Consider the following 23,895-nt stretch of genomic DNA (forward strand, 5'->3'; position numbering starts at 1 on the left):
TGACAAAAAAATTCTTAATTTTCCAAAGAATTGTGGGGAAAAAAAATACAACTTCATAAAACTCACCATGCCTCTTATTAAATACTTTGGAAAGGTCTACTTTCCAAAAAGGGGTCATTTTGGGGGTATTTGTACTGTCCTGGCTTGTTATGCAGGCCATAGATGGGTCGAAAATCGGCCGATTTGTCGGCCGAAAATAAAATCGGCCGATTTTCGGATCGTTAGTGGGCGATTTGGTCGGCCGTTTTTCGGGATTTTGGCCGTTTTTTTTTTTTTGGTAAAGTTGGAAAAAAAATCGGCCGATCGGCCGATTTTCGCGGCATTAATAGGCCAATCGGCCGATTTTTTACCGATAAAAAATCTGCGCATGAGCAGTGACCTGCAAGAGGAAGACAAAAAGAAGAAAAAGAAGAGGAAGAGGATGAAGAAGAGGATGAAGAAGAGGAAGAAGAAGATGAGGATGAAGAAGAGGATGAGGAAGAAGAAGAAGATGAGGATGAAGAAGATGAGGATGAAGAAGAAGAGGATGAGGATGAAGAAGAAGAAGAAGGGGGTGAGGATGATGAAGAAGAAGAGGATGAGGATGAAGAAGAAGAAGAGGATGAGGATGAGGAAGAAGAAGAGGATGAGGATGAGGAAGAAGAAGAGGATGAGGAAGAAGAGGATGAAGAATATGAAGAAGAAGAAGAGGATGAGGATGAAGAAGAAGAGGATGAAGAAGAAGAAGATGAGGATGAAGAAGAAGAAGAAGAGGATGAGGATGAAGAAGAAGAGGATGAAGAAGAAGAGGATGAAGAAGAAGATGAAGAAGAGGATGAGGATGAAGAAGACGAGGATGAAGAAGAAGAGGATGAGGATGAGGCAGAAGAAGAAGAGGATGAGGAAGAAGAAGATGAAGAAGAAGAGGATGAAGAAGAAGAAGAGGATGAGGATGAAGAAGAAGAAGAGGAAGAGGATGATGATGAAGAAGAAGAAGAAGAGGATGAAGAAGAAGAAGAAGAAGAGGATGAAGAGGAAAATGAGGATGAAGAAGAAGAAGAAGAGGATGAGGATGAAGAAGAAGAGGATGAGGATGAAGAAGAAGAGGATGAGGAAGAAGAAGAAGAGGATGATGAAGAAGAAGAGGATGAGGATGAAGAAGAAGAAGAAGAAGAAGAGGATGAAGAAGAAGAGGATGAAGAAGAAGAGGATGAGGATGAAGAAGAAGAAGAGGATGAAGAAGAAGAAGAAGAGGATGAAGAAAAAGAAGAAGAAGAAGAGGATGAGGAAGAAGATGAGGATGATGAAGAAGAAGAAGAAGAAGAAGAGGATGAGGATGAAGAAGAAGAAGAGGATGAGGAAGAAGAGGATGAGGATGAAGAAGAAGAGGATGAGGATGAAGAAGAAGAAGAAGAAGAAGAAGTAGGATGAAAATAAGAATTCCAGTCCAGCAAAAAGTGTCTCTGCAGAGAGCTCCGCTATTTCTGACAGTTCTCTGACAGTTCCTTCACATTTACAGCGGTTGAAACATTGTATCTATTTGTTTCTGAATAAAAACATCTGTATCCTAAATGGAAACAAATAGATACAATGTTTCAACCGCTGTAAATGTGAAGGAACTGTCAGAGAACTGTCAGAAATAGCGGAGCTCTCTGCAGGGACACTTTTTGCCGGCTGTAGACGGGATGAAAATCGGCCGATTTTTTTTACCATTGGTGGTAACGTCGGCCACTTGAACGACCGATTGTTCGTTTTTTTAAAAGAAAAATCGTCCGATTTTCGACCCATCTATGGCCTGCATTAGGGTCTCTAGAAATGAGATAGGTCATCGGTACATCAGGTGTGATCAATTTTCAATGATTGGTACCATAGCTTGTAGACTCTATAGCTTTCACACAGACTAAATAATATACATGGATTTGTGTTATTTTTACCAAAGAAATGTAGCAGTATAAATTTTGGTCAAAATTTATGAAGAAAAGTTACTTTTTATTAAATTTTATAACAGAAACTAAGTAAAACTTTTTTTTTTCAAAATTGTCGGTCTTTTTTTGTTTATAGTGCAAAAAAATAAACTCAGTGGTGATTACCTACCACCAAAAGAAAGCTCTATTTGTGTGAAAAAAAGGCTGAAAATGTTATATGGGTACAGTGTTGCATGACTGAGTAATTGTCATTCAAAGTGTGAGAGCACTGAAAGCAGAAAATTGGCCTGGGCAGGAAGAGGATATAAGTGCCCAGTAGGCAAGTGGTTAAACTACCACCACCAACTACGTTTATAGCAGTAGTGATTAGCAGCAGAAACTTATGATCTCAGAATAAACGTCTGTAACACACATTATCACCACAGGCAGCTATATTCAGAGACTAATGCAGGCCATAGATGGGTCGAAAATCGGCCGATTTTTTTTACCATTGGTGGTAACGTCGGCCACTTGAACGACCGATTGTTCGTTTTTTTAAAAGAAAAATCGGCCGATTTTCGACCCATCTATGGCCTGCATTAGGGCCTCTAGAAATGAGATAGGTCATCGGTACATCAGGTGTGATCAATTTTCAATGATTGGTACCATAGCTTGTAGACTCTATAGCTTTCACACAGACTAAATAATATACATGGATTTGTGTTATTTTTACCAAAGAAATGTAGCAGTATAAATTTTGGTCAAAATTTATGAAGAAAAGTTACTTTTTATTAAATTTTATAACAGAAACTAAGTAAAACTTTTTTTTTTCAAAATTGTCGGTCTTTTTTTGTTTATAGTGCAAAAAAATAAACTCAGTGGTGATTACCTACCACCAAAAGAAAGCTCTATTTGTGTGAAAAAAAGGCTGAAAATGTTATATGGGTACAGTGTTGCATGACTGAGTAATTGTCATTCAAAGTGTGAGAGCACTGAAAGCAGAAAATTGGCCTGGGCAGGAAGAGGATATAAGTGCCCAGTAGGCAAGTGGTTAAACTACCACCACCAACTACGTTTATAGCAGTAGTGATTAGCAGCAGAAACTTATGATCTCAGAATAAACGTCTGTAACACACATTATCACCACAGGCAGCTATATTCAGAGACTAATGCAGGCCATAGATGGGTCGAAAATCGGCCGATTTTTCGGCCGAAAATAAAATCGGCCGATTTTCGGATCGTTAGTGGGCGATTTGGTCGGCCGTTTTTCGGTATTTTGGCAGATTTTTTTTTTCGGTAAAGTTGGAAAAAAATCGGCCGATTTTGCCGATCGGCCGATTTTCGCGGCAATGATGGGCAAATCGGCCAATTTTTTACCGATAAAAAATCTGTGCATGAGCAGTGACCTGCAAGAGGAAGACAAAAAGAAGAAAAAGAAGAGGAAGAAGAAGAGGATGATGAAGAAGAAGAGGATGAGGATGAAGAAGAAAAAGAAGAGGATGAGGATGATGAAGAAGAAGAGGATGAGGATGAAGAAGAAGATGATGATGAAGAAGAAGAGGATGAGGATGATGAAGAATAATAAGAAGAAAAAGATGCGGATGAAGAAGAGGATGATGATGATGAAGAAGAGGATGAAGAAGAAGAGGAGGATGATGAAGAAGAATAAGAAGAAAAAGAGGATGAGGATGAAGAAGAGGATGAAGAAGAAAAAGAAGAAGAGGATGAGGATGAAGAAGAGGATGAGGATGATGAAGAAGAAGAAGAGGATGAGGATGATGAAGAATAAGAAGAAAAAGAAGATGAGAATGAAGAAGAAGGAGAAGAAGAAGAAGAGGATGATGATGATGATGATGATGATGAAGAAAAAGAAGAAGAGGATGATGATGATGAAGAAGAAGAGGATGATGATGAAGCAGGAGAAGAAGAAGAAGGATGAAAAATTAGAGGAATTCCAGTACGGCAAAAAGTGTCCCTGCAGAGAGCTCCGCTATTTCTGACAGTTCTTTGACAGTTCCTTGACATTTACAGCAGTTGCGACATTGTATCTATTTGTTTCCGAATAAAAACATCTGTATCCGAAATGGATACAAATAGATACATTGTTGCAACCTCTGTAAATGTCAAGGAACTGTCAGAGAACTGTCAAAGAAATAGCAGAGCTCTCTGCAGGGACACTTTTTGCCGGCTCTAGACGGGATGAAAATCGGCCGATTTTTTTTACCATTGATGGTAACGTCGGCCGCTTGAACGACCGATTTTTTGTTTTTTAAAAGAAAAATCTGCCGTTTTTCTCCCCATCTATGGCCTGCATTACACTACAGTAGCACTCTTCAAGAGACAGGGATTCCTTGAGTTTGATTTAGTGCATTAAAGACCGTTTTAACACTTTTCAAAATATGGTTTAATAATGAAAAGGTAAAAATGGTGCAAATAAAATATTTACAAACAAAAAAAGTATTACAAAGAGACAACAAGCAACAGCAAAACAAAAAAAAAAAAAAAAGGATGAAAAAATGAAAATACTTGCAAGTCCTGGCTCAGCAGAGTCCAATCAATCAATCAAGCAAGATGGTTCAATGGCTCTCACACGAATTGACAGGTGTTCCTTTATTTGATGTTACAGGAGAGCTGACCACTGCAAGGGCAGCCTCCATTTCCTGTTGGTAATGGGGGGGTGTCAACAGAAATTACTTGACCAATCATCCAGTATAAGGTGTGGCTGCCACTATGTTTCCAACCATGTCCCAGCTACAGTTTTCTGTAGGTATTATTTTTGAATGCCTACAGGTTACAGTCTGTTGAAGTGTATATTATTGTCCAGCACTGAATGACCTTCGGAATGAGTATAAATATGGCAAATTTCAGATGTCCACTTTACCCAAGAAGGATAAGGTGTTCCAGTGGTTCCCCATATCGTCTAATATAGGGGTGTTTGGACTTAAAGCACTACAAAATAACTGAGGGAGGCAAATATGTCCTTATTCTGTCTGCGTTGTTATAATTTCATGACTTATGAAATAAGCTGGGATCATGGATTCTACCCAGAGGAAAGATTGCAATGTGTATTGCTACTTCAGCTAAGGTATTTAAGGCTGTTAAAGCCTGATGTGCCTGGGGCCCGGCCAAGTATCTGTTAAACTCCAGTTACTCAAGCAGGGCAAGTCAGACAGTTTTATGAGGGTTTCTAGACTGAACTGTGGATTTGTCGAACAGGCATAAGAGGGTCTGCATCTGTCCTCTCAAGCATCTAATAAGGAGGTTCTGGCATCAGCTAACAGTTTTTGTGTTGTATGAACTGAAGGAGTAGAGAAGGGGAAGGTCACTGTGGCTAAGTCCTTCTGACAAAATGGCTTGGATGAACTGAGACCTGAACAAAATGGCTGTCACATACAGCTTTTCATGTGTCCAATACACACAACCATTACATAGGGTACTGCCAAGCAAACTGTCTGAGAGGTGAAAGCACCTTCTCTAGATGAGCCCAGTCAGCATACATTGCTTTCTGCAAAGGATTTGAGAATTTTTGGCTGCCACCAGGATCCAAATCCAGTGTTCTCTTTGATGCGCAAATCTGATTTTTGTTTTGTTTTCCTTTGTATAGTCCATGTTGAAGATTGGGTCATTTTTCAATCAATGCCTCTGCTCCCTGTGATGAATTGGCACTTTTGGGGAGGGGGTACCTGATTTTAAACAGGTACCCGCTCCCACTTCCGCTGCGATAGCCTAGGCAATTAGAAGTGGAAGTTGCCCCCCTCCTTCCTCATAGTCTTCTGGGACCATTCACAAGGTGCAGTGCTACTCGTGCACGCACAGTGGGCACCCGGCTGTGAAGCCTCAAGCTGTCACAGCGGGTATCCCACACTTAAGATGCCAGAGCCGAGGAGCAAGGACAGCCGGTGAAATGTGAAACCAGCTGCAGTAAGTACACTGCTGGATCGTGGGACAGGCGAGTGTTTTTTTTTTCTTTTTAATTTTTGTAGCTGCTGACTTATTTCTTTTAGCTTTTACTGGAGCTCCTCTTTACAGTGATTGTAAAGTATTTTTTTTTTATTAAAATAACAAACATATTATACTTACCTGCTCTGTGTAATGGTTTTGCTCAGAGCAGCTCTGATCCCTCTCTTCTTGGGTCCCCCATCGGCACTCTAGTCACTTGCTATGGGGGCACTCATGCATGCTTGCTCCCGTGCCCTGCTCTGTATGGCCATAAGGCACAGAGCAGGGCTTGGCCCTGCTCCTTCATCACTGGCTCTGAATGACAGCAGCAGGAGCCAAAGGCTCCCAGTGCTGCATATGAGCCGAGCAGTGAGAGAGCCTCAGCTCTCATGTACATCGCTGGATCAAGATCTGTAATTTTTTTAACCATGCTGCATAGAATTCAGTAAGGTAAAACCTTATGCCTTTACAGCCTCATTTAACACAGGCTTGTTTATTTGTGCTTTATCAACTGTATTTTGTTGTTCAGTTGACTAAGGCCAGATTCACACTTTGTTGTGAATGCATTACTGCAATGCATGTTACATGTGTTGGAGCAATGTGGTGCCATATCTTCATACTATATGTGTGTTGCAGTGTAATGCCAGAAACTGTACATGCACCATTTTTGGTGCATTTGGTGTCCTAGTCATTTCTGTTTTGGATAGAGTGGGGTAGAGTTTCTTTTTATTGCTGTGTGTCCACACTGGGGTGTTCTTTTTTTACTTACTGTCCCAGGTGGCACCAATTATCAAAATAAGAAGGGAGGAATATTTTCTCAAAGAGATACAAAAAGAAATAATTACCAGAGGGAGTTTTTAGCTTTCCCACCCAGTTAGAAAATCATTTTTTGTTCCTGCTGGACAGAGCCCCCTTTGCTTTCTGTTCTGGTGAAAGTGGTGTCACTGGTACAGGTTACAATCCGCCAGGGGGCACAAAGAGAGCAACAAAAATCTGACAAAAGTACTAAAACTTTCCCCCTCTAAAAGTTTTGGTTGAAGCGCCGCTCTATTCCTGTGCTTTTCCATACAACAAGTACAGGCTGAATGAGTTTTGGGAGGGACCTCAAAACATCAGTCTGACACCAATCCAACCCCCAGACAGATTTAGGTCAAGTAGGGGGGGGACTTCACCCTTCCTACCTACATTACCATAAAATATGCAATATTTCAAAGCTGAAATTTGGCAATTATTCAATTACTTAGTTCAGGCTAAATGGACGTTTATTCTGTTTTTATTAAAATGTAATATGACTTTAAAAAGACTCAGGAAAACAAACTTCCTCATCCTGTTTCCAGAAGTGAAACCAAATTCTGTTTACAAAACAAACACCAAAAGCGTGACACAACTTCACATCCGGATGGGAAAGATCAGAGATTAGTGATGATAATAGTCCTCATTACAGTAAACAGTTCTTCGTTTGGACAAGTCCAGGGAGAGCCATTACATTTCTAAGAAGCCCTTCAGATCCAAAACACGTACTCTGTCCTGGGGTTTGAAGTCTGTAGAATTTATTTTCTCCTAAAGAAACTCCTCATGGGGACCCAAACCTGAAAGAGCTGCAGGTAAAATGTGCATACTTGCAGCAGCTTTCTATCTTCTCATGAACAAATCCTGGGATGTTCAGATGCTTCCAAGTATAGCGGAGGTTGCCACTAAGCCCCATACCCACATAGTCCTATTAACCCACCTATCTGATGTGCACCCTCACTGGCCAATAGGAAAGTGAGGAAGGAAGCAAGAAATAGTCAACCTTCAACATTACCAGGAAGCACAGAACAGCCAACCTGGAGTTTGGCCCTGACTACAGAAGGATGCTGCACTTATGTACACCCCAGCTGCTATGGAAAACACTAGTTAAGTGACTGTCATGGCATATAACTGTCTCAATACTTTGATTCAGTAACCTGCAAGTAGTACACCAAAAATGATTTTTTTATTTTCTTGATCTAGAGGACTCAACTCAGGGACTGAAAAAAAAATTAAAGTCAGACCACCACCTTAACAGCCAGGCATTTGGTACTTTTAGAAAGTGGTTAGCAATGACAGCTCCTGTAGTTCCCTCACTATAGGTTTACCTGGAAATGTAGCGGTGAAGTCCTATAAAACTTGGAAGCTAACAATACTTCTAAACTGCAGACAACTTGTGGTGCCTCCATGTATCTCTTCAAATCCATAATACAAAACTAGGGCCTCTCCAAGCCAATAAGGTTCTGGTAGAGGACTTGTGATTGGCAGGAGTTGAAGCACAGCTGCAAGAGGAGGAGGAGCTTCATACTGATGTATGTAGAAGTCAAGATCCTAAGTACAAGGTGAGCCTGAACGCAAGAATTGATTCAAATTAATAGAGGTACAGTACTTTGTGTCTACAGTTTTGCTAGTTTAGATACTTTTTAGGTTTTAACACAGAATATGCACTTCACACTCAATGCACAAAAACTCAAACCACAATATACCACAAAACAGCAGCTCCTAATCACAATGTGCAACCAAATCCACATACAGTATATCATATGCAACAGTGATGTAAACATACCAAATAAAGTCCAAAGTGTGCAAAACATGATATCATGATAGTTTAGTACAGATTTTGCACTTACTTCATGTGAATGTCCATTTGTAGTTAGTTTAGCCTTTTAATGATAAAATCATATGCTATGTGAGGTTTTTGTTATTTTGGAGCTTCTTATATACAGTACTTTGTGGGATATACTAAGATATTGAAGTAGGTGATGTAAGTGATGGTTTACCCATTTGAGAACAATGCTCTTTTTAACCTACCTATAGTTAGGAGTTTACAACTTTCGACAAGTGCGTTTCTATTGGGTGAAGGTACACAAACTGAACAGCTCTGGGGCATTTTTCATCCATGCAAAAAGAAACTTTTATTTAAATTTTGGCCAACTTTGTATTATAATAAAATTATACCCACAGCGATGGTTTAAAAAGTGGCACACACACTTAGTAGTGATAAACTAATCTTAAAAATAACAAATGTAATAGAACATGATAATCCCCAAAAAATTTTATTAATATGTGAAAAAAAAAAAAAATTATATATATATATATATATATATATATATATATATATACAGTCATGGCCGAAATTGTTGGCACCCTTGATATTTCTCCAGGAAATCATGTATTTCTCACGAAACGTATTGCATTAACACATGTTTTGCTATACACATGTTTATTCCCTTTGTGTGTATTGGGACAAAACAAAAAAAGGGAGGAAAGAAAGCAAATTCGACATAATGTCACACAAACCTCCAAAAATGGGCTGGACAAAAGTATTGGCACCCTTTCACAACTGCGGATAAATAAGAATGTTACAAGCATGTGATGCTCCTGTAAACTCACCTGGGGCAAGTAACAGGTGTGGGCAATATAGAAATCACACCTGAAAGCAGATAAAAAGGAGAGACGTTCACTTAACCTTTGCATTGTGTGTCTGTCTGTGCCACACTAAGCATGGACAACAGAAAGAGGAGACGAGAACTGTCTGAGGACCTGAGAACCAAAATTGTGGCAAAATATCAACAATCTCAAGGTTACAAGTCCATCTCCAGAGAACTAGATTTGCCTTTGTCCACAGTGCGCAACATTATCAAGAAGTTTGCAACCCATGGCACTGTAGCTAATCTCCCTGGTCGTGGACGGATGAGGAAAATTGATGAAAGATTGCAACGCAGAATAGTCCGGATGGTGGATAAGCAGCCCCAAACATGTTCCAAAGACATTCAAGCTGTCCTGCAGGCTCAGGGAGCATCAGTGTCAGCGCGAACTATCCGTCGACATTTAAATGAAATGAAACGCTATGGCAGGAGACCCAGGAGGACCCCACTGCTGACACAGAGACATAAAAAAGCAAGACTACAGTTTGCCAAAATGTACTTGAGTAAGCCAAAAGCCTTCTGGGAAAACGTCTTGTGGACAGATGAGACCAAGATAGAGCTTTTCGGTAAAGCACATCATTCTACTGTTTACCGAAAACGGAATGAGGCCTACAAAGAACAAAACACAGTACCTACGGTAAAATATGGTGGAGGTTCAATGATGTTTTGGGGTTGTTTTGCTGCCTCTGGCACTGGGTGCCTTGACTGTGTGCAAGGCATCATGAAATCTGAGGATTACCAAAGGATTTTGGGTCGCACTGTAGGGCCCAGTGTCAGAAAGCTGGGTTTGCGTCCAAGATCCTGGGTCTTCCAGCAGGACAATGACCCCAAACATACGTCAAAAAGCACTCAGAAATGGATGGCAAAGAAGCGCTGGAGAGTTCTGAAGTGGCCAGCAATGAGCCCAGATCTAAATCCCATTGAACACCTGTGGAGAGATCTTAAAATTGCTGTTGGGAAAAGGTGTCCTTCCAATAAGAGAGACCTGGAGCTGTTTGCAAAGGAAGAGTGGTCCAAAATTCCGGGTGAGAGGTGTCAGAAGCTTATTGATGGTTATAGGAAGCGACTGATTTCAGTTATGTTTTCCAAAGGGTGTGCAACCAAATATTAAGTTAAGGGTGCCAATACTTTTGTCCAGCCCATTTTTGGGGTTTTGTGTGACATTATGTCATATTTGCTTTTCTGCCTCTGTTTTATATTTGTTCCAATACATACAAAGGGAATAAACATGTGTATAGCAAAACATGTGTTAATGCAATACCTTTTTTGTGTGAAATACTTGATTTTCAGGAAAAATATCAAGGGTGCCAACAATTTCGGCCATGACTGTATATATATTAAAAAAATGACTGATTAATGTGAATCTAAATAAAACGTCACATATCTAAATCCACCATATAATGAAATCAACTTCCAGTGAAAATAAAAAAGTTCAGTGATAAAGAAACATCCAGTGATGAGAAAAAACATCCAGTGATGAAAAACACAGTGGTCACAGTACGCCCCCACACGGGTGTGCACTTACCAGTGCTTTATTGTCCTCTGCTTTGGCAGTATGAAAAAACAGAAGAGGGCTTTAGCTGGTAAGCGTTGATATAAGAGGTGAAAGGAGTCCCTAAAATCCACTTATTCAGCAACTATGTACAAGGATCTCACAAAGGTATCCAATCCGATGTCACTCCATATCATGTAAATATATATATTTGTTTCACATTTATATATTTTTTCACATATTAATGACATTTGTTTTGGATTATCATGTTCTAGTACATTTGTTATTTTTAGGATTAGTTTATCACAGCTAAGTGTGTGCGCAACTTTTTACATCATCACTGTGGGTTTAATTTTATTATTGTTGGATTTATATAGTGGCAGCAAGGGATGTTAGGTTATTGACATTTCACATATGATTTAATTTATTTTTGCATCTAGCGCAATATTGTGTATTTCACTGTTGACTTTATACACTGAGTTTTGATCAACTTTGTATTATATTTATACCATGTTTTGCATTCTTTGGATATATTTTCACTTGGTTTTATTTTTTAATGTATTATTATATGACTGTTGCATGCGTTACGTATGGGAGGGGGGGATATGGTTGCAATACTCTTTTGTAGTATACCTTTAAGGTTCTGGCACATTATATTAAAGAATTAAATTTCTGTTTGTTCATGTGCTCTTCCCATTTAGCACATCAAAACCGAAGAAAGACCTCCCCTCTCACTAAGCCTTCAAAGTTGTCGAGAACCACACCTTACATATTCCTCTGCTTCAAGTTAGTTGACTAAATTATGGGTCCCCACCCATCCTATTGAGCTGTGCCTGGCTGACCAGCTGGTGTAACCTACTGTCAATCAGACATCTTGAATAAAAAGGGGCAAGTGCTGACAAACATGGAACAAGAATGCATGAAGTTATGTCTTCTAAAAAAGATTACTTTGCATTTCTCTCTGGAATCTATTATTTTAGATGAAAACAGAAATATACAGCCACACAAGTCAATAAGAAGTCCCAAAGTCAGTCCACCTCTGAATCTTTTTCAAAAACATCTACTTGTGTATATGACCTCCATGCCTTTAGATTACAACTTTTCAGAACTGTTCCCATTTGCTGGCCTGGTCCAAGTTCAAAAGTCTGTGGAAAGTCCTTTCCTTTTTTTCTTTCATAGATGTTGTGCATGATCTGCTCCCATTTCACAGGGGACACCAGTTGGTTCACAAGAAGATGTGCAATGCCTTGGCTTTGCTTGTACTTCCTTCCATCAACATTACAGTAAACACTTACTATAGGTGCCTTGAATGTCAAACCCTTCAGTGCTTCTGCCAGAGGTTCCACAGCAGGTTCCATTAGACGGGTGTGAAAGGCGCCACTCACTGGCAGCAGCTTAGTCCGTAAAAAGTTATATTTGTGAGAATTGTTTTGAAGGAACCGAATGGCCTGGAAAACATAAGAAATGTTACGGTTATCTCGCTGATAACCTTCTGTAAGACTAAGGGCTTGCTCACAACACGTGCAGTGATCTGGTTTTCTTTCTCCCTCGTTCACACTAAATAATAAAAGCAATGCAACAAGTTACTGAATGTGCATTTTAACGTGCAGTATGGTGTGAAGGACCATAAAAGTGGAACTGACAATATCCACATATGTTCTTATTTAGGTTATGGAAAAGTTTAGCTGTGGCAAAATTTCACTGCCCTGGTGCAGATTGGTAAAGTCCAACAAATAGCCCAGTGTAAACACTGACAACACTGACTAAGTTAAAGTATCAATAAAGACATAACTTTTTATTTTCATGTTGGATAGAGTAAGGGAAGGTTATAACCAGTCTCAGTTTTTTCCCAGTGTCCCAATGGGGATATCTCTTGTCATTTCCTGTCCTATATTCAAAACAGGAAGTGAGAGAAAATCACCAGGATTAGTATCCCCAGTAGAAAATGTCCCTTCTATTCTTGAACCAATGTAAACCCAAAATTTGGTATTTTCTTTTACTTTCACTTTTGATGATAATGGGGGCACAGGCCACAATAAAAACTGACAGGCATTCTAATCCCTCTAGACTCTATCCTAACTAAAATTTTACCTTTTATGACACTTTAATTTAAACATGCTTGTGATAAACACAGACCAATATTCAAACAAAAGAAAAAAAAAAAGTTAACAAAAAGATAAATCTCCCAAAAAGAACATCCTCGGTGAACTGCTTGTTTTTTTTCTGCTGTCATTCCTGTTCTAGGTAATTCTCCTCCTATGAAAATGTTAAACCAAACTAAACCTGAGAACAAAAATGTTATCTATTTCACCTTATTAGTGCTTATGTTGTGGCTGAATTCATTTATTAGGTTTTTTTTTCTTTATTATCACCGGATGATCCTGCCAGTAACACAATTCCTGTACTAGAAGGAATGCTCACTGCACAAGATCTATGGAAAAGGCACTGGGTCAACAAAGCAGAACATATAAAGTCCAGATTCAATTTCATTCAGACTCTTATGTCAGTCAACACTTTATAGGGGTTCAAATGGTCTCCTTTTATCAGGTCTTTGGTAGAGCTGCACAAAGTGTGTACTGGACTAATAAAATTGGAACAATCCTGAGGGATAATTAGTCTGATGATCGCTGCAAATGCTGGTTAACGTATCTATGGAGGAGTAGCATTATCACCCAGGGACAGGAACTGTTTTAATGCTACAGTACACTTCCCCCTCTCTGCATCATATGGGGGAGGTGTCCTGTAGTCCACAGAGAGCACTTAATGTGCTTGATAATGTAAACTTATATCAGCATAGGCAGACAGCACAGTAAGTTATCAGCTCCAAGAAGTCTGGAATAATCAGATTATTTTATTGCAATTACTGAGCAGATAAAACAAAATGCTTTCAATGGTATATTAAACAGACCAAAAGGAAGCAAATAAGAGAAGTTCAGTGTTAGGGCTTATATACACTTTAAATCATCCCTATGCCTAAAATAAACCATCTTACCTCCATATGTCCTGCAATCACTTTGCCATTTGGAAACAGGTAATTGGCCACCTCGCACACTGGGTCCTTAATGCCCAAAGTAAGACAGTGGTCATGGGCCTCAGCGCAGGCTGTGCTGTATTTTGTCTTGAAGTTCCCAATCACAGACAGCATACCACTCTGTACTGCTTCAGATGCCTTCTGCATGGCTTCTGCCCTCACTTTTACTGCATACAGAGCTACAATACAGAGATGAAAGAAGAATTATACAGACATGTTCATCATAGAGTCCTCCTCTATTCAATTCAAAATTGGAATGTTCTCCCCATACAAATGTTCTCCCCCATCCCTTTGCTAATTAAATTCTAGGTTCTCAGACAATGTATCTGTAGCCCAAGGCTAATGTGCATAGCTTCAGGGTACAGCTGCTTTATAAACCAAATTAACTATTACAAATTACAGAATTTTCACTGCAGCTGTGAAGGGGAGCAAAGCAAGCAAATCCTGCTAATAACCCCCAAGCAACAGATCTCCATACGTGCAACTAAAGGGAACTCAAACACAAATGCAGTGATCTCTATCCCCCCATCCTATTCAGATATCAAATGTAGCTGAAATATTGTGTAGAGTTGGTTTATGTGCTAGGTTTAATCAGAAATGTTGACAGAAATCAATACAGAAGAACAGTGATGCGTGGAGATGCTTGTTTCTTGGTTTCGATATCTACTATTTACAAAGGGCACCTAAGAGGTTAATACTTTCCTCCTGAAGCAGTCCAAATGAGTTCATCCTTTGGGACAGGAGCTGATGCAATTGGTCTATGTCTTATGTAAAGTGTCTTTTTCAGTGTGTTATAATATATGAATACACAATATATGTATGTATGTATGTATGTGTGTGAGTGTGATCAACATACAATAGACCTGTAATATATCATAAATTGATTTATATAGTCAATACCTTTCTTTTAGTTTTGGATAAAGTAAAAAGGGTTAAAACCCCTTACGGGTTTTCTTTTTTGCTGTATGGGAAGCAACATCCTATTTCAGAGACACAACAGAAAATTAAAGAAAATCTCTAAAAGTGGTGAATACTCTTCCTAGGCAGACCACCCTGGAACAGGATGTTGCCACTGGAAGATTTACCTTATCTATTACTCTTGGGATAACGTGAACATTTTGGATCTCTCTTCCCTTTTTTTTCGGTGACAACTGTCAGTAAACAGAGAGGGTGAATTTCCCCAATGGGGACACAAAGCGATAAAAACCTAAAAGCCAATCTAACCATTCCCTACTCTAAAAAGTTTCTTTTTTGGGGATAAAAGATTTTGCCTAGAGATACAGTTTAAAAAAAAAAAAAAAAGCTTGATTTTCTCATAATGCTAAAATGCAACCAATCTGCAATTTCTTGTGACACCACAAGGTGTCATCAATGTGTCAAAGCCTGAGGCTATCAAAGGTTATGAGTGATTTTATTGAGTTGTATGTTTCCACTAGAATTGAAAAGAAAAAAAACCCCCAAAAAATCAAAACAAAAAAACACACACACACACAAATTTACCGACTGAATCTTGAATAATTGTGGCTTTAGCCCCTTGTCTACAAAGGTATATTTATATATTCACCGCCCTTGAGATTGCCAATCACTTCAAAAACAAGATTGACACAATTCGCAGGGACATCGCCGCTGCTCAAACTCCCACCAAACCCGCCCCCTCTCACACAGCTACCCCCTCATCCCCCCTCTCCCTCAGCCTCACCACTGCTCTGACCTCCACCCCACCTAACATTCCTCACACTGAAGCCCCCTCAACACTCCACACCTTCGACCTTACTACCATCGAGGAGGTCACCAAGGTCTTCTCTGATGCCCACCTCACCACCTGCCCCCTCGACCCTATCCCCTCACAACTTAGACGATCTCCCTCTCCCTTCATCCTACGCTCCCTCACCCACATCTTTAATCTCTCCCTCTCTTCCGGCGCATTCCCCTCCCCTCTGAAGCATGCGCACATCACTCCCATACTTAAAAAGCCCTCCCTGGACCCCACAACCTCAGACCCATCTCCCTGCTCCCATTCACATCCAAACTGCTCGAGCGTTTAATCTATAAACTTCTAAGCTCGCACCTCAACCACAACAACCTCCTCGACCCCCTACAGTCTGGCTTCCGTCCCCTACACTCCACCGAAACTGTCTTACTCAAACTCTCCAACGACCTTCTAACCGCCAAAGCTAATGGCCACTATTCAGTGCTCCTACTCCTCAACCTCTCCGCGGCCTTTGACACAGTGGACCACCCCCTCCTTCTCAAAAAACTACACTCACTTGGCCTCAGAGATTCCGCTCTCTCCTGGCTCTCATCCTACCTTTCACAACACTCTTTCAGCGTTACCTATAATGCTTCCACCTCCCCCTCTCTGTTGGGGTCCCTCAAGGCTCCATCCTCGGGCCTCTTCTCCATCTACACCTACTCCCTTGGCCTGCTCATACACTCTCACGGCTTCAACTACCACCTCTATGCCGACGACACACAAATCTCTCAACCCCTCGCCTCACCCCCTCAGTGTCTGCCCGAATCACAAACCTACTAAACGACATATCAGATTGGATGTTGCTCCACTTCCTTAAACTGAACCTCTCCAAAACCCAGCTCCTTGTCTTCCCCCCAGCCCGGACACCCCCCCCCCATTGACTTCTCCATCATGTCCAACAATGCCACTATCAGGCCCGCCCCACAGGCCAGAGTACTTGGTGTCATTCTGGACCCCAACCTATCCTTCCAACCCAAGTCCAATCACTAACAAACTAATGCAGACTCCACCTCCGCAACATCGCCAAAATCCGCACGTTCCTAACCCCAGAAACCACTAAACAGCTCATCCACTCCCTTATCATATCACGACTGGACTACTGCAACTCCCTCCTCACTGGCCTGCCTCGCCACAAGCTATCCCCGCTTCAGTCGATCCTGAATACGGCAGCCAGACTCATTCACCTTACCAACCGCTCCGTTTCCGCCACCCCCCTCTGCCAATCCCTCCACTGGCTTCCGATTGCACAACGGATCAAATTCAAAATCCTAACACGGACGTACAATGCTGTCCATCATACTACCCCAAATTACATCTCCGACCTAATATCCAAGTACCACCCAACACGCACACTCCGCTCCTCACAAAACCTCCTTCTCTCTAGTTCCCTAGTCTCCTCCTCCCATGTACGCCTCCAGGATTTCTCCAGGGCGTCATCCATCCTCTGGAACTCCCTACCCCAATCCATCAGGCTATCACCTACTCTCCTCTCCTTTAGGCGCACCCTGAAAATCCACCTCTTCAGGGAAGCCTACCCCACCCCCTGCTAATTGCCGACCTCCTCCACTCCTCCTACCACCCCATCCCCCACAGCTATCTCCTCCTGTACCACTATCCCCTCCCTCCTAGATTGTAAGCTCGAAGGAGCAGGGCCCTCGAACCCCTCGTGTATCACACTGTATTGTTATTGTATTGTCGCACGTTCTGTCTCCCTTTGTAATGTACAGCGCTGAGCGAACTGTTGGCGCTTTATAGATACTGTATAATAATAATAATAATAATATTATAATTTATTTGGTTGCAAGTTGCTGTTGAGCTTGGTATTGTTTTTCTATGCCAGCGTTCATATAAAAATGATCCAAGCAATTTACTTTTACTGTTCCTAGAAGGTCCTGAACTACCCCAACCCTCCGCTGCTAGCCGCAGTGATTCCTGGGCTCTCCTGTTTCTCCAGGAAACTTGGGATCGCAGTAAATTGGCCCAATACATTCTGCAGGAGGAACATTTGTCCCGCAATCTCCTCTGCAATGAGTAAACCCACCAGTGATATGTATTACATCACTTTTGTTCAGAGCTGTCATTCCCTAGTGTCTATGCTGCAGAGCTTGGACTGGGACAGGAAGAAGCAGCATAAAGAGCCAATCAATTTTGCTGCACTGTTCATATGCTAACAAGGAACATTCTGATAGCAGGAGAGAGCAGAATGAGATGAGTTAATCAGTCCACTGCTTCTCCTTTCATTGTCAATGTAAAGTATCACTGAGCCACTTTCTTTCTTCTGATATTTTATAAAACCTGAACATTGGCACACAGATGAAATACATATATTGGAGTTGATTTACCTACCAAAGTGTTTGTATTCTTGTTCATTCATTTCTGAGATTTACACAGCTCTACAGAACTGTCTGTTAGGGCTGAAGACAAGATTTTTTATCTCCTTCAGTTCAATAACACTTACAAGTCTTGCGCTTTACAATGACAAGAAACACAGCAGATTGATGAGCTCGTCTCTCTGGCATCGTGTTCTCTCTCCTCCCATCAGCATGCCCCCGGCAATGTAACACTACTGCTGTTTCTTCCTCCCTAAGTCTGCACTCTGCTGTACAGGGACTGCAGGAAACTTACATACTAATTAAATACTTTTATTCATGCATTATTAAATACAGAGCTGCAATCATTTGTGTCTTTTCAATCTGCTTGGAGGTCAGCTTTAAGGGCCCATTAACATTATTGTGTTGCAGTAATGCACAGCAACGCATTACATACAGTGTGGTGCCTAGTTTTCATTGTGAGTGGCATCCTAATGCATCTACGCAGCACAGCGCGTGTCCACTATACAAATCCTGGTTCACATCTACGCAGTGTGGTACACAGCGATATGAAGAACAAGGCTGCATGACCATTATGTGTTGTGTTTGAATTGGCAACTCATGTGCAAGTGCAACTGTCATGGATCCACCCCACACGCCCACAGCGACTAGCTAACCGAGGCGCGCACATGCGGCCGTGACTTGGGGTAAGAGGGAATAAGGGGGACTTAATCTGAATATATATAAGTATATAAGAACGGCCGTGATATACTTTCACAGCCCGCACTACCTCTGGCCACCACTAGAGGGAGACTCCAGCTGGCTGACCACACACACAGGCAGACACGAATCTTATATACAATCTGGTGCACACTAAGGGTTGAGGAGCAGCCTAGCAATTGCACACCCTTCTAGGATTCCTCCAGCTATCCTACAAGCCAGAACCCCGGTGTTAATCACGCTTCCACTGTCCCCACACCAGACACACCAAAAACGGTAGCTTGCCAGCACCCAACAGTTTTACTGGCCTGACACACACACACACACACACACACACACACACACACACACACACACACACACACACACACCTGTTACCTTTACAATCTGCATGCAATCTGCCAACACGCAGTGCAATTGCATACAGATTGGCAATGAACTTGACCGAGCATATAAAAGACACCGCAATCCAATCAGCTTAAGTACCCAGAATTAATTTATTAATTTTATGATTTAATATCCCGAAAGTGGGCATAAAATATGTACAAAGTATAAAAAGTTACAGAAAATACAAGAAGACACACAATTGGCTATAGAATAAAAGGGAAATAAAAAACAGAAATAAAACTTTTACCAAGAGTTATCCTGCGACTGGAGCCAGTCAGAGAAAGTCCGCAATCCGTCAGTCAATAGAACCGGCTCCATACGAATCACCCCGTCCATATCCCAGGTCCTCAATTTATGGGAATATGGACATAGGCTGGACATTAGCCCTTGGCCAATAGACTCTGGTGGGTGTTCCTGTACCAGCCCACAGGACATTCTGGATACTGATATGCCCAAAGTCAATTGGACCAGGAACAGTTTGAATCACCAAGTCAGGGATTGAATTTCCAACACCAGCGCGTCAGTCCGATCGCGACAGTACCAATCACTGTTCAGCTGTCGCAATCAGGCGCCATATAACCATTTTCTGCATTTTTCTGGCATTCTACATAGGTTACAAATACAGTTTTACATGCAGATGTAGCCTACAGTGTGTCCAATCAGAAGGAAGTATTTTCATCTCTCTGCAACTAATATTTTAGCTTTTATGAGATGAAATATATTCCTTTGATCTGTGTATATTTGTCAAAGCTCCCAGACACGTCAGAACCACCTCTGGTCTCCCGCTGTGTCATGGAGCCAAACCGTCTAGAGCCCTTTTCCTTCCAGATTTCCAGGAGGTGACAAATCTTATTGGCATCCAGTTGTCACCTCCTGTCTGAAGGAAGCTCTGTCCCTTCAGATGCTAATTGGTGACCATATGTCTCTGACTGAATTTTGTACACATCTTATATTAACATGGAATGCTAATTCTACAGTCATATTTCTACAGATCACATCTCAGCTACTCAAATCTTACATGTACGTTACAGCAACTCATGTTATTGGACAAAAAAAAAAAAAAAAAAACACATTAACGTGAGTGCAACATTGCATCCATATAGTGTGAATGGGCCCTAAAAGATATTTTTTTTCTAAAGCTCTCTAAAACATTATGTAGACTTTATAAAGCTGTGCCAGCTTTTTGGTTACCAACTAGCCATTGCTGCATCCTTACCTTCTGTAAATTCTAAAGCACCAGCACACACAAGTGCGGCAAATTCACCGACACTGAATCCTGCCACTGCAACACAGTTCTCTAGAGCCTAGAAAAAAAAAAAAAACAAAGTCAGCTTTAAGCCTGGTCTAACAACATCTGCTAAGATTGTTAAAACACGGTTTAAAGGAATGGGAAAAGTGTCAGTCTCTTAAAAACCAGTTTTTGTTTTTATAGTTTTGAATGGAGCAGGGAAAGTTTAGAACCTCTTTCAGGTTTTAATTGCTGTCTGTATCCCCGTTGGGGTTATACAATCTCTATGTTTATGCTGGTGACCATTGTCTCCATTGTTGATGAGAATTCTAAAAAATGTTAAGAGTTGTCACTGGGCCAGGAGGAGGAAAAAAAATCTCCAATGGGGACACCTGTTCTGGCAATAACTGAATAAGAAAACATTTGCCCTTGCTTTTATGGGATTACCTCTCGGTTCCTGTTGTGCTTCTAGGACAGGAACTGAAGGGAAATCTCTTCAATGTATTTAGTAAACCCTTTCCCTGAATATATATTTAAAAACATTTAACAAAGTTATAGTATAGCTTATCCTGAGGCAAAGAGGTACTCTTATGGGCTAATTCAACAGTGCAAAATGGCATAGAGCCAACTGCAAAGTGAAGAGACAGAAACCAAAAGCCCTCTTATGCTGGTCTGGCTTCAGTGAAGCTAAAGTAGGTCTCCACCCTACCTGGTTAACCTTTAGTATGCCAAAGGCCTGTGCAAACAATTGCTGTTTTTATTTTTGAAAATACTTTTTTGACCTTTTTTGCCACTCAGTTCTGATCTCCTGCAGCCTTTTTGTGGCCATTACCCACACACATGTTAACGGCAGCTTCCTGATGGAGGCAAAGGTAAAGCATGCCTGTGCAAGAGACTGTTGGTATGGTCACTTATAGCCTTCATCAGAATGTGTGAAAGGGTGACAATGCAGGAGAACATTGCAAAGACAAAGTCCTTCATTAGAATGAGAACGTATGCAGATCAGCATTTCTGATTTTACTTCAGGTCATTGAGCTAAAGTGAAGGCAGTAACGGCCAGGCATGTAGTATTTTTCTGAAAGTCTGCATTTTTATCGATCCGTTTTTCTTTTCAGCTATGTTCACACCTCGTGCATTTAACCTTCCTAGAGGTAATCCTGATTGTGACTCGGGGTTAATTTACAGTACCAAAACCGGTAACCCAGAGGCACACTCGGGATTACACTGCAGTGCTTGTCCTGCAATCCCCCAATCCTTACTTTGTCCTGCGATCCCCTGGTCTCCTCCTGCTCTGTCCTCTGGCCAATGCTAGCATCCGTCTTCCGGGTTCCCTTCCCTGCAAGCGTCGGGATGGAGGGGGGGGGGCCAGCGGGAGATTCAAAAAAGTAAAAACATGACATACACACAATACATTGTAATCTGTTAGGATTACATTACTGTATCAAACCATTTCACCTAAATTTTATCCCTAGTGCTTTGTCCAGTGCCCTGCCTTTTACCGTTTTTTCTGCCTGGAAACTTGGGAAAGTCCATGGCATCCAAAAAGTGTCCCTTTAGGTCAAAAGAGGTTTTAGACCAGCTAGAGAACAGTGATAGTAAATTAGAATTACTTGCAGAATTGAGCAATAGTGATTCGTGGGGAAATCCGTCATCAGACACTGAAAGTGACGACAGTAGTGATTCTGCGACTGAGCTCAGTGATGTGCGAACTATTTCAAATTTCAGTGTTTTTGGTTTGATTAAATTATTGAATTAAATGAATTTTTTTTTTTTTTTAAATAATTATTTATTATAATTTAATGTTTCAAACTTTACCATACTCGGGATGTTTACTAAACTCTTGTTTGGATAGATTTAAGTGAGTTATTTCTAAGAATTACAGGCCAACAATATAAAACAACAAATTTCCATGCAAAACAATGTACCACTTTGACATTCAAAAATATTGACATAATTAGACTGCCAGGGAAATTAAAGTGGCACTTCACCCTCTTACTCATCTTCCCATCTCTACACCCCTCTACTAGTGAAATCGGGGTTTTTTTGTGGGGTTTTTTTTTTCTTTTTTTTTTTACGAACTCTTCTGGCCCAGCTTCCCCCATGTACATAATTTGGCAAATTAAGTGCACTTAAACCTGCTGTGCCATCAGGAATATGCGCATCACATGTCCTGGGAGGCATTAGCTTGCTCTGAGAATAGAGGAGGGGGCGGGAATAGTGGAGAGCTTCCGGCTGAACCAGGAAAATCCGGCAGCTTCCTGATGATGTCACACATGAAGATGGCAAAACAGAATCGAGCATGGGGCAGAAGGGAGGAGGATCTCAGCAAGACCCCTCAGGAGCCAGTGGGTGGGTATGCCACTTTAAGATCCTGCTTGCTGCATCTTTGGTGCACTTTCATTAAAAAAAAATTTGTTATATAGAAATCAGTGATAATGTATGTAAATCGCACTGCACAGGTGTGAACTGGGATTTAAAGAGGCCCTATCACCAGACTTTAGTTTTCAACGTTTTCTCATAATATACATGCACTTAATGTATTTTATGCACGTAATTTACCTGTAAAAGCCTCCCTTGTGTAGCAATCTAGAAGTCCTGAGACTTGCTAAGTGATGCCATCTTGGATGTGTTGTCAGCAGCCCCAGCAGACTCAGAGCTGTCACACAAGTGATACTCCATAGTATTCAACATCATTTCTCTTCTGGCTGCTTTACAAAAGGTCATGTAGGGAGGCGAGGGGTGGAGGAGCTGGGTCAGCACAGCCAGAAATCAGTCACTCACAGAAGAAGAAAGGGTTAAGATGTACAAGGAGGGAGGGGCTGTTCTTGAGAACTGACTCTTGCTGGTGCAGTAAAATTTTCTAGCAAGATCAGAGTTTCAGAGGCACATTGCAAGCAAAAAAATATGATTTCTGGAAATGACAACAATGCAAGTAAGTATTTAAAATACTTGATTTTTCTGTGCTGTTACTTCCAATGCTTTATTTGGTGACAGGGTCTCTTTACAGACAGTGCATAGAAAGGATGCAGCAAGGCACCTAGAAGCTAGTGGGTGCTGCTTGAAGGCAGGGCAACCATTTATATCCCTGGATGGAAGAAATGAACTTACAGCCGGGTTTTCCTGGGTCAGCTTCTCAGTGGCAGCCATACAAGTGACAAACATAGCAGGCTGGCAATGGATGGTCTTGTTCAGCACTTCAGCGGGGCCCTGGAGACACAGGTTCAAGAGGTCGTAGCCCAGAACCTTGTGGGCAGTCAGGAACATCTCCCTGACACTGGGGTACATGAGGAGCCCACCAGCCATGCCCACTGCTTGGCTTCCCTGCCCTGGGAAGAGGAGGACTGTGGTTTCAGTGGATGACCTCCTGCCTGCTCTGTGGCTCTCCGCCTCCTCTTCATTCTGGTCTGTATAAGCTTCCTCCAGCAGAGTGTTTATCTCCCCCCTGTCCTTCCCCGACAGCCACCTCCGCCCATTATACAGAACCCCTCGGTGCCTCAGTACCCTGAGAAGAGCTGAGACCGCCATCCCTGCCTTGTGACAGCAACCATGTGTCAGTGTCATACAACTCTCCCTGAATCACGTGCACCTCCCTGTACACCGCAAAACACTTCCGGGTCTGAAGTACGCTGGAAATCCTTCCCTACCAGAAACATCACCGCCAGCACAAAGGTTCCTAGATACAGAAGAGCGATGAACAGTTCTGAAACGGCATCAAT

The 23,895-nt window shown here is 41.5% G+C and overlaps 1 protein-coding gene across 1 annotated transcript; it reads right to left on the reverse strand.

The window, feature by feature from the left end:
- Positions 1 to 11,713: 11,713 nt before the first annotated feature.
- MCAT (malonyl-CoA-acyl carrier protein transacylase) lies at positions 11,714 to 23,797 on the reverse strand. Its single transcript, XM_089689516.1, has 4 exons — positions 23,288 to 23,797; positions 20,168 to 20,255; positions 13,744 to 13,961; positions 11,714 to 12,199 (listed from the first exon to the last, which is right to left on the reverse strand). Exons 1-4 carry the CDS (start codon positions 23,738 to 23,740, stop codon positions 11,780 to 11,782), a joined length of 1,179 nt encoding a protein of 392 aa, XP_089545642.1. The 5' UTR covers positions 23,741 to 23,797; the 3' UTR covers positions 11,714 to 11,779.
- Positions 23,798 to 23,895: the final 98 nt, after the last annotated feature.

This window comes from Staurois parvus, unplaced genomic scaffold (assembly GCF_062004578.1).
Source record: "Staurois parvus isolate SC_StPar_1 unplaced genomic scaffold, SC_StPar_1.0 ptg000479l, whole genome shotgun sequence".
Classification (NCBI taxonomy): Eukaryota; Metazoa; Chordata; class Amphibia; order Anura; family Ranidae; genus Staurois; species Staurois parvus.

Coding starts and splice junctions, on each gene's coding strand:
- MCAT (XM_089689516.1), bottom strand. CDS start 23,740: ATGACACTGACACATGGTTGCTGTCACAAGGCAGGGATGGCGGTCTCA. Junction 13,962..20,167: donor TGCTTTAGAATTTACAGAAG/GTAAGGATGCAG, acceptor TCTGTATTGTAG/CTCTGTATGCAGTAAAAGTG. Junction 12,200..13,743: donor TGATTGCAGGACATATGGAG/GTAAGATGGTTT, acceptor TATGTTTTCCAG/GCCATTCGGTTCCTTCAAAA.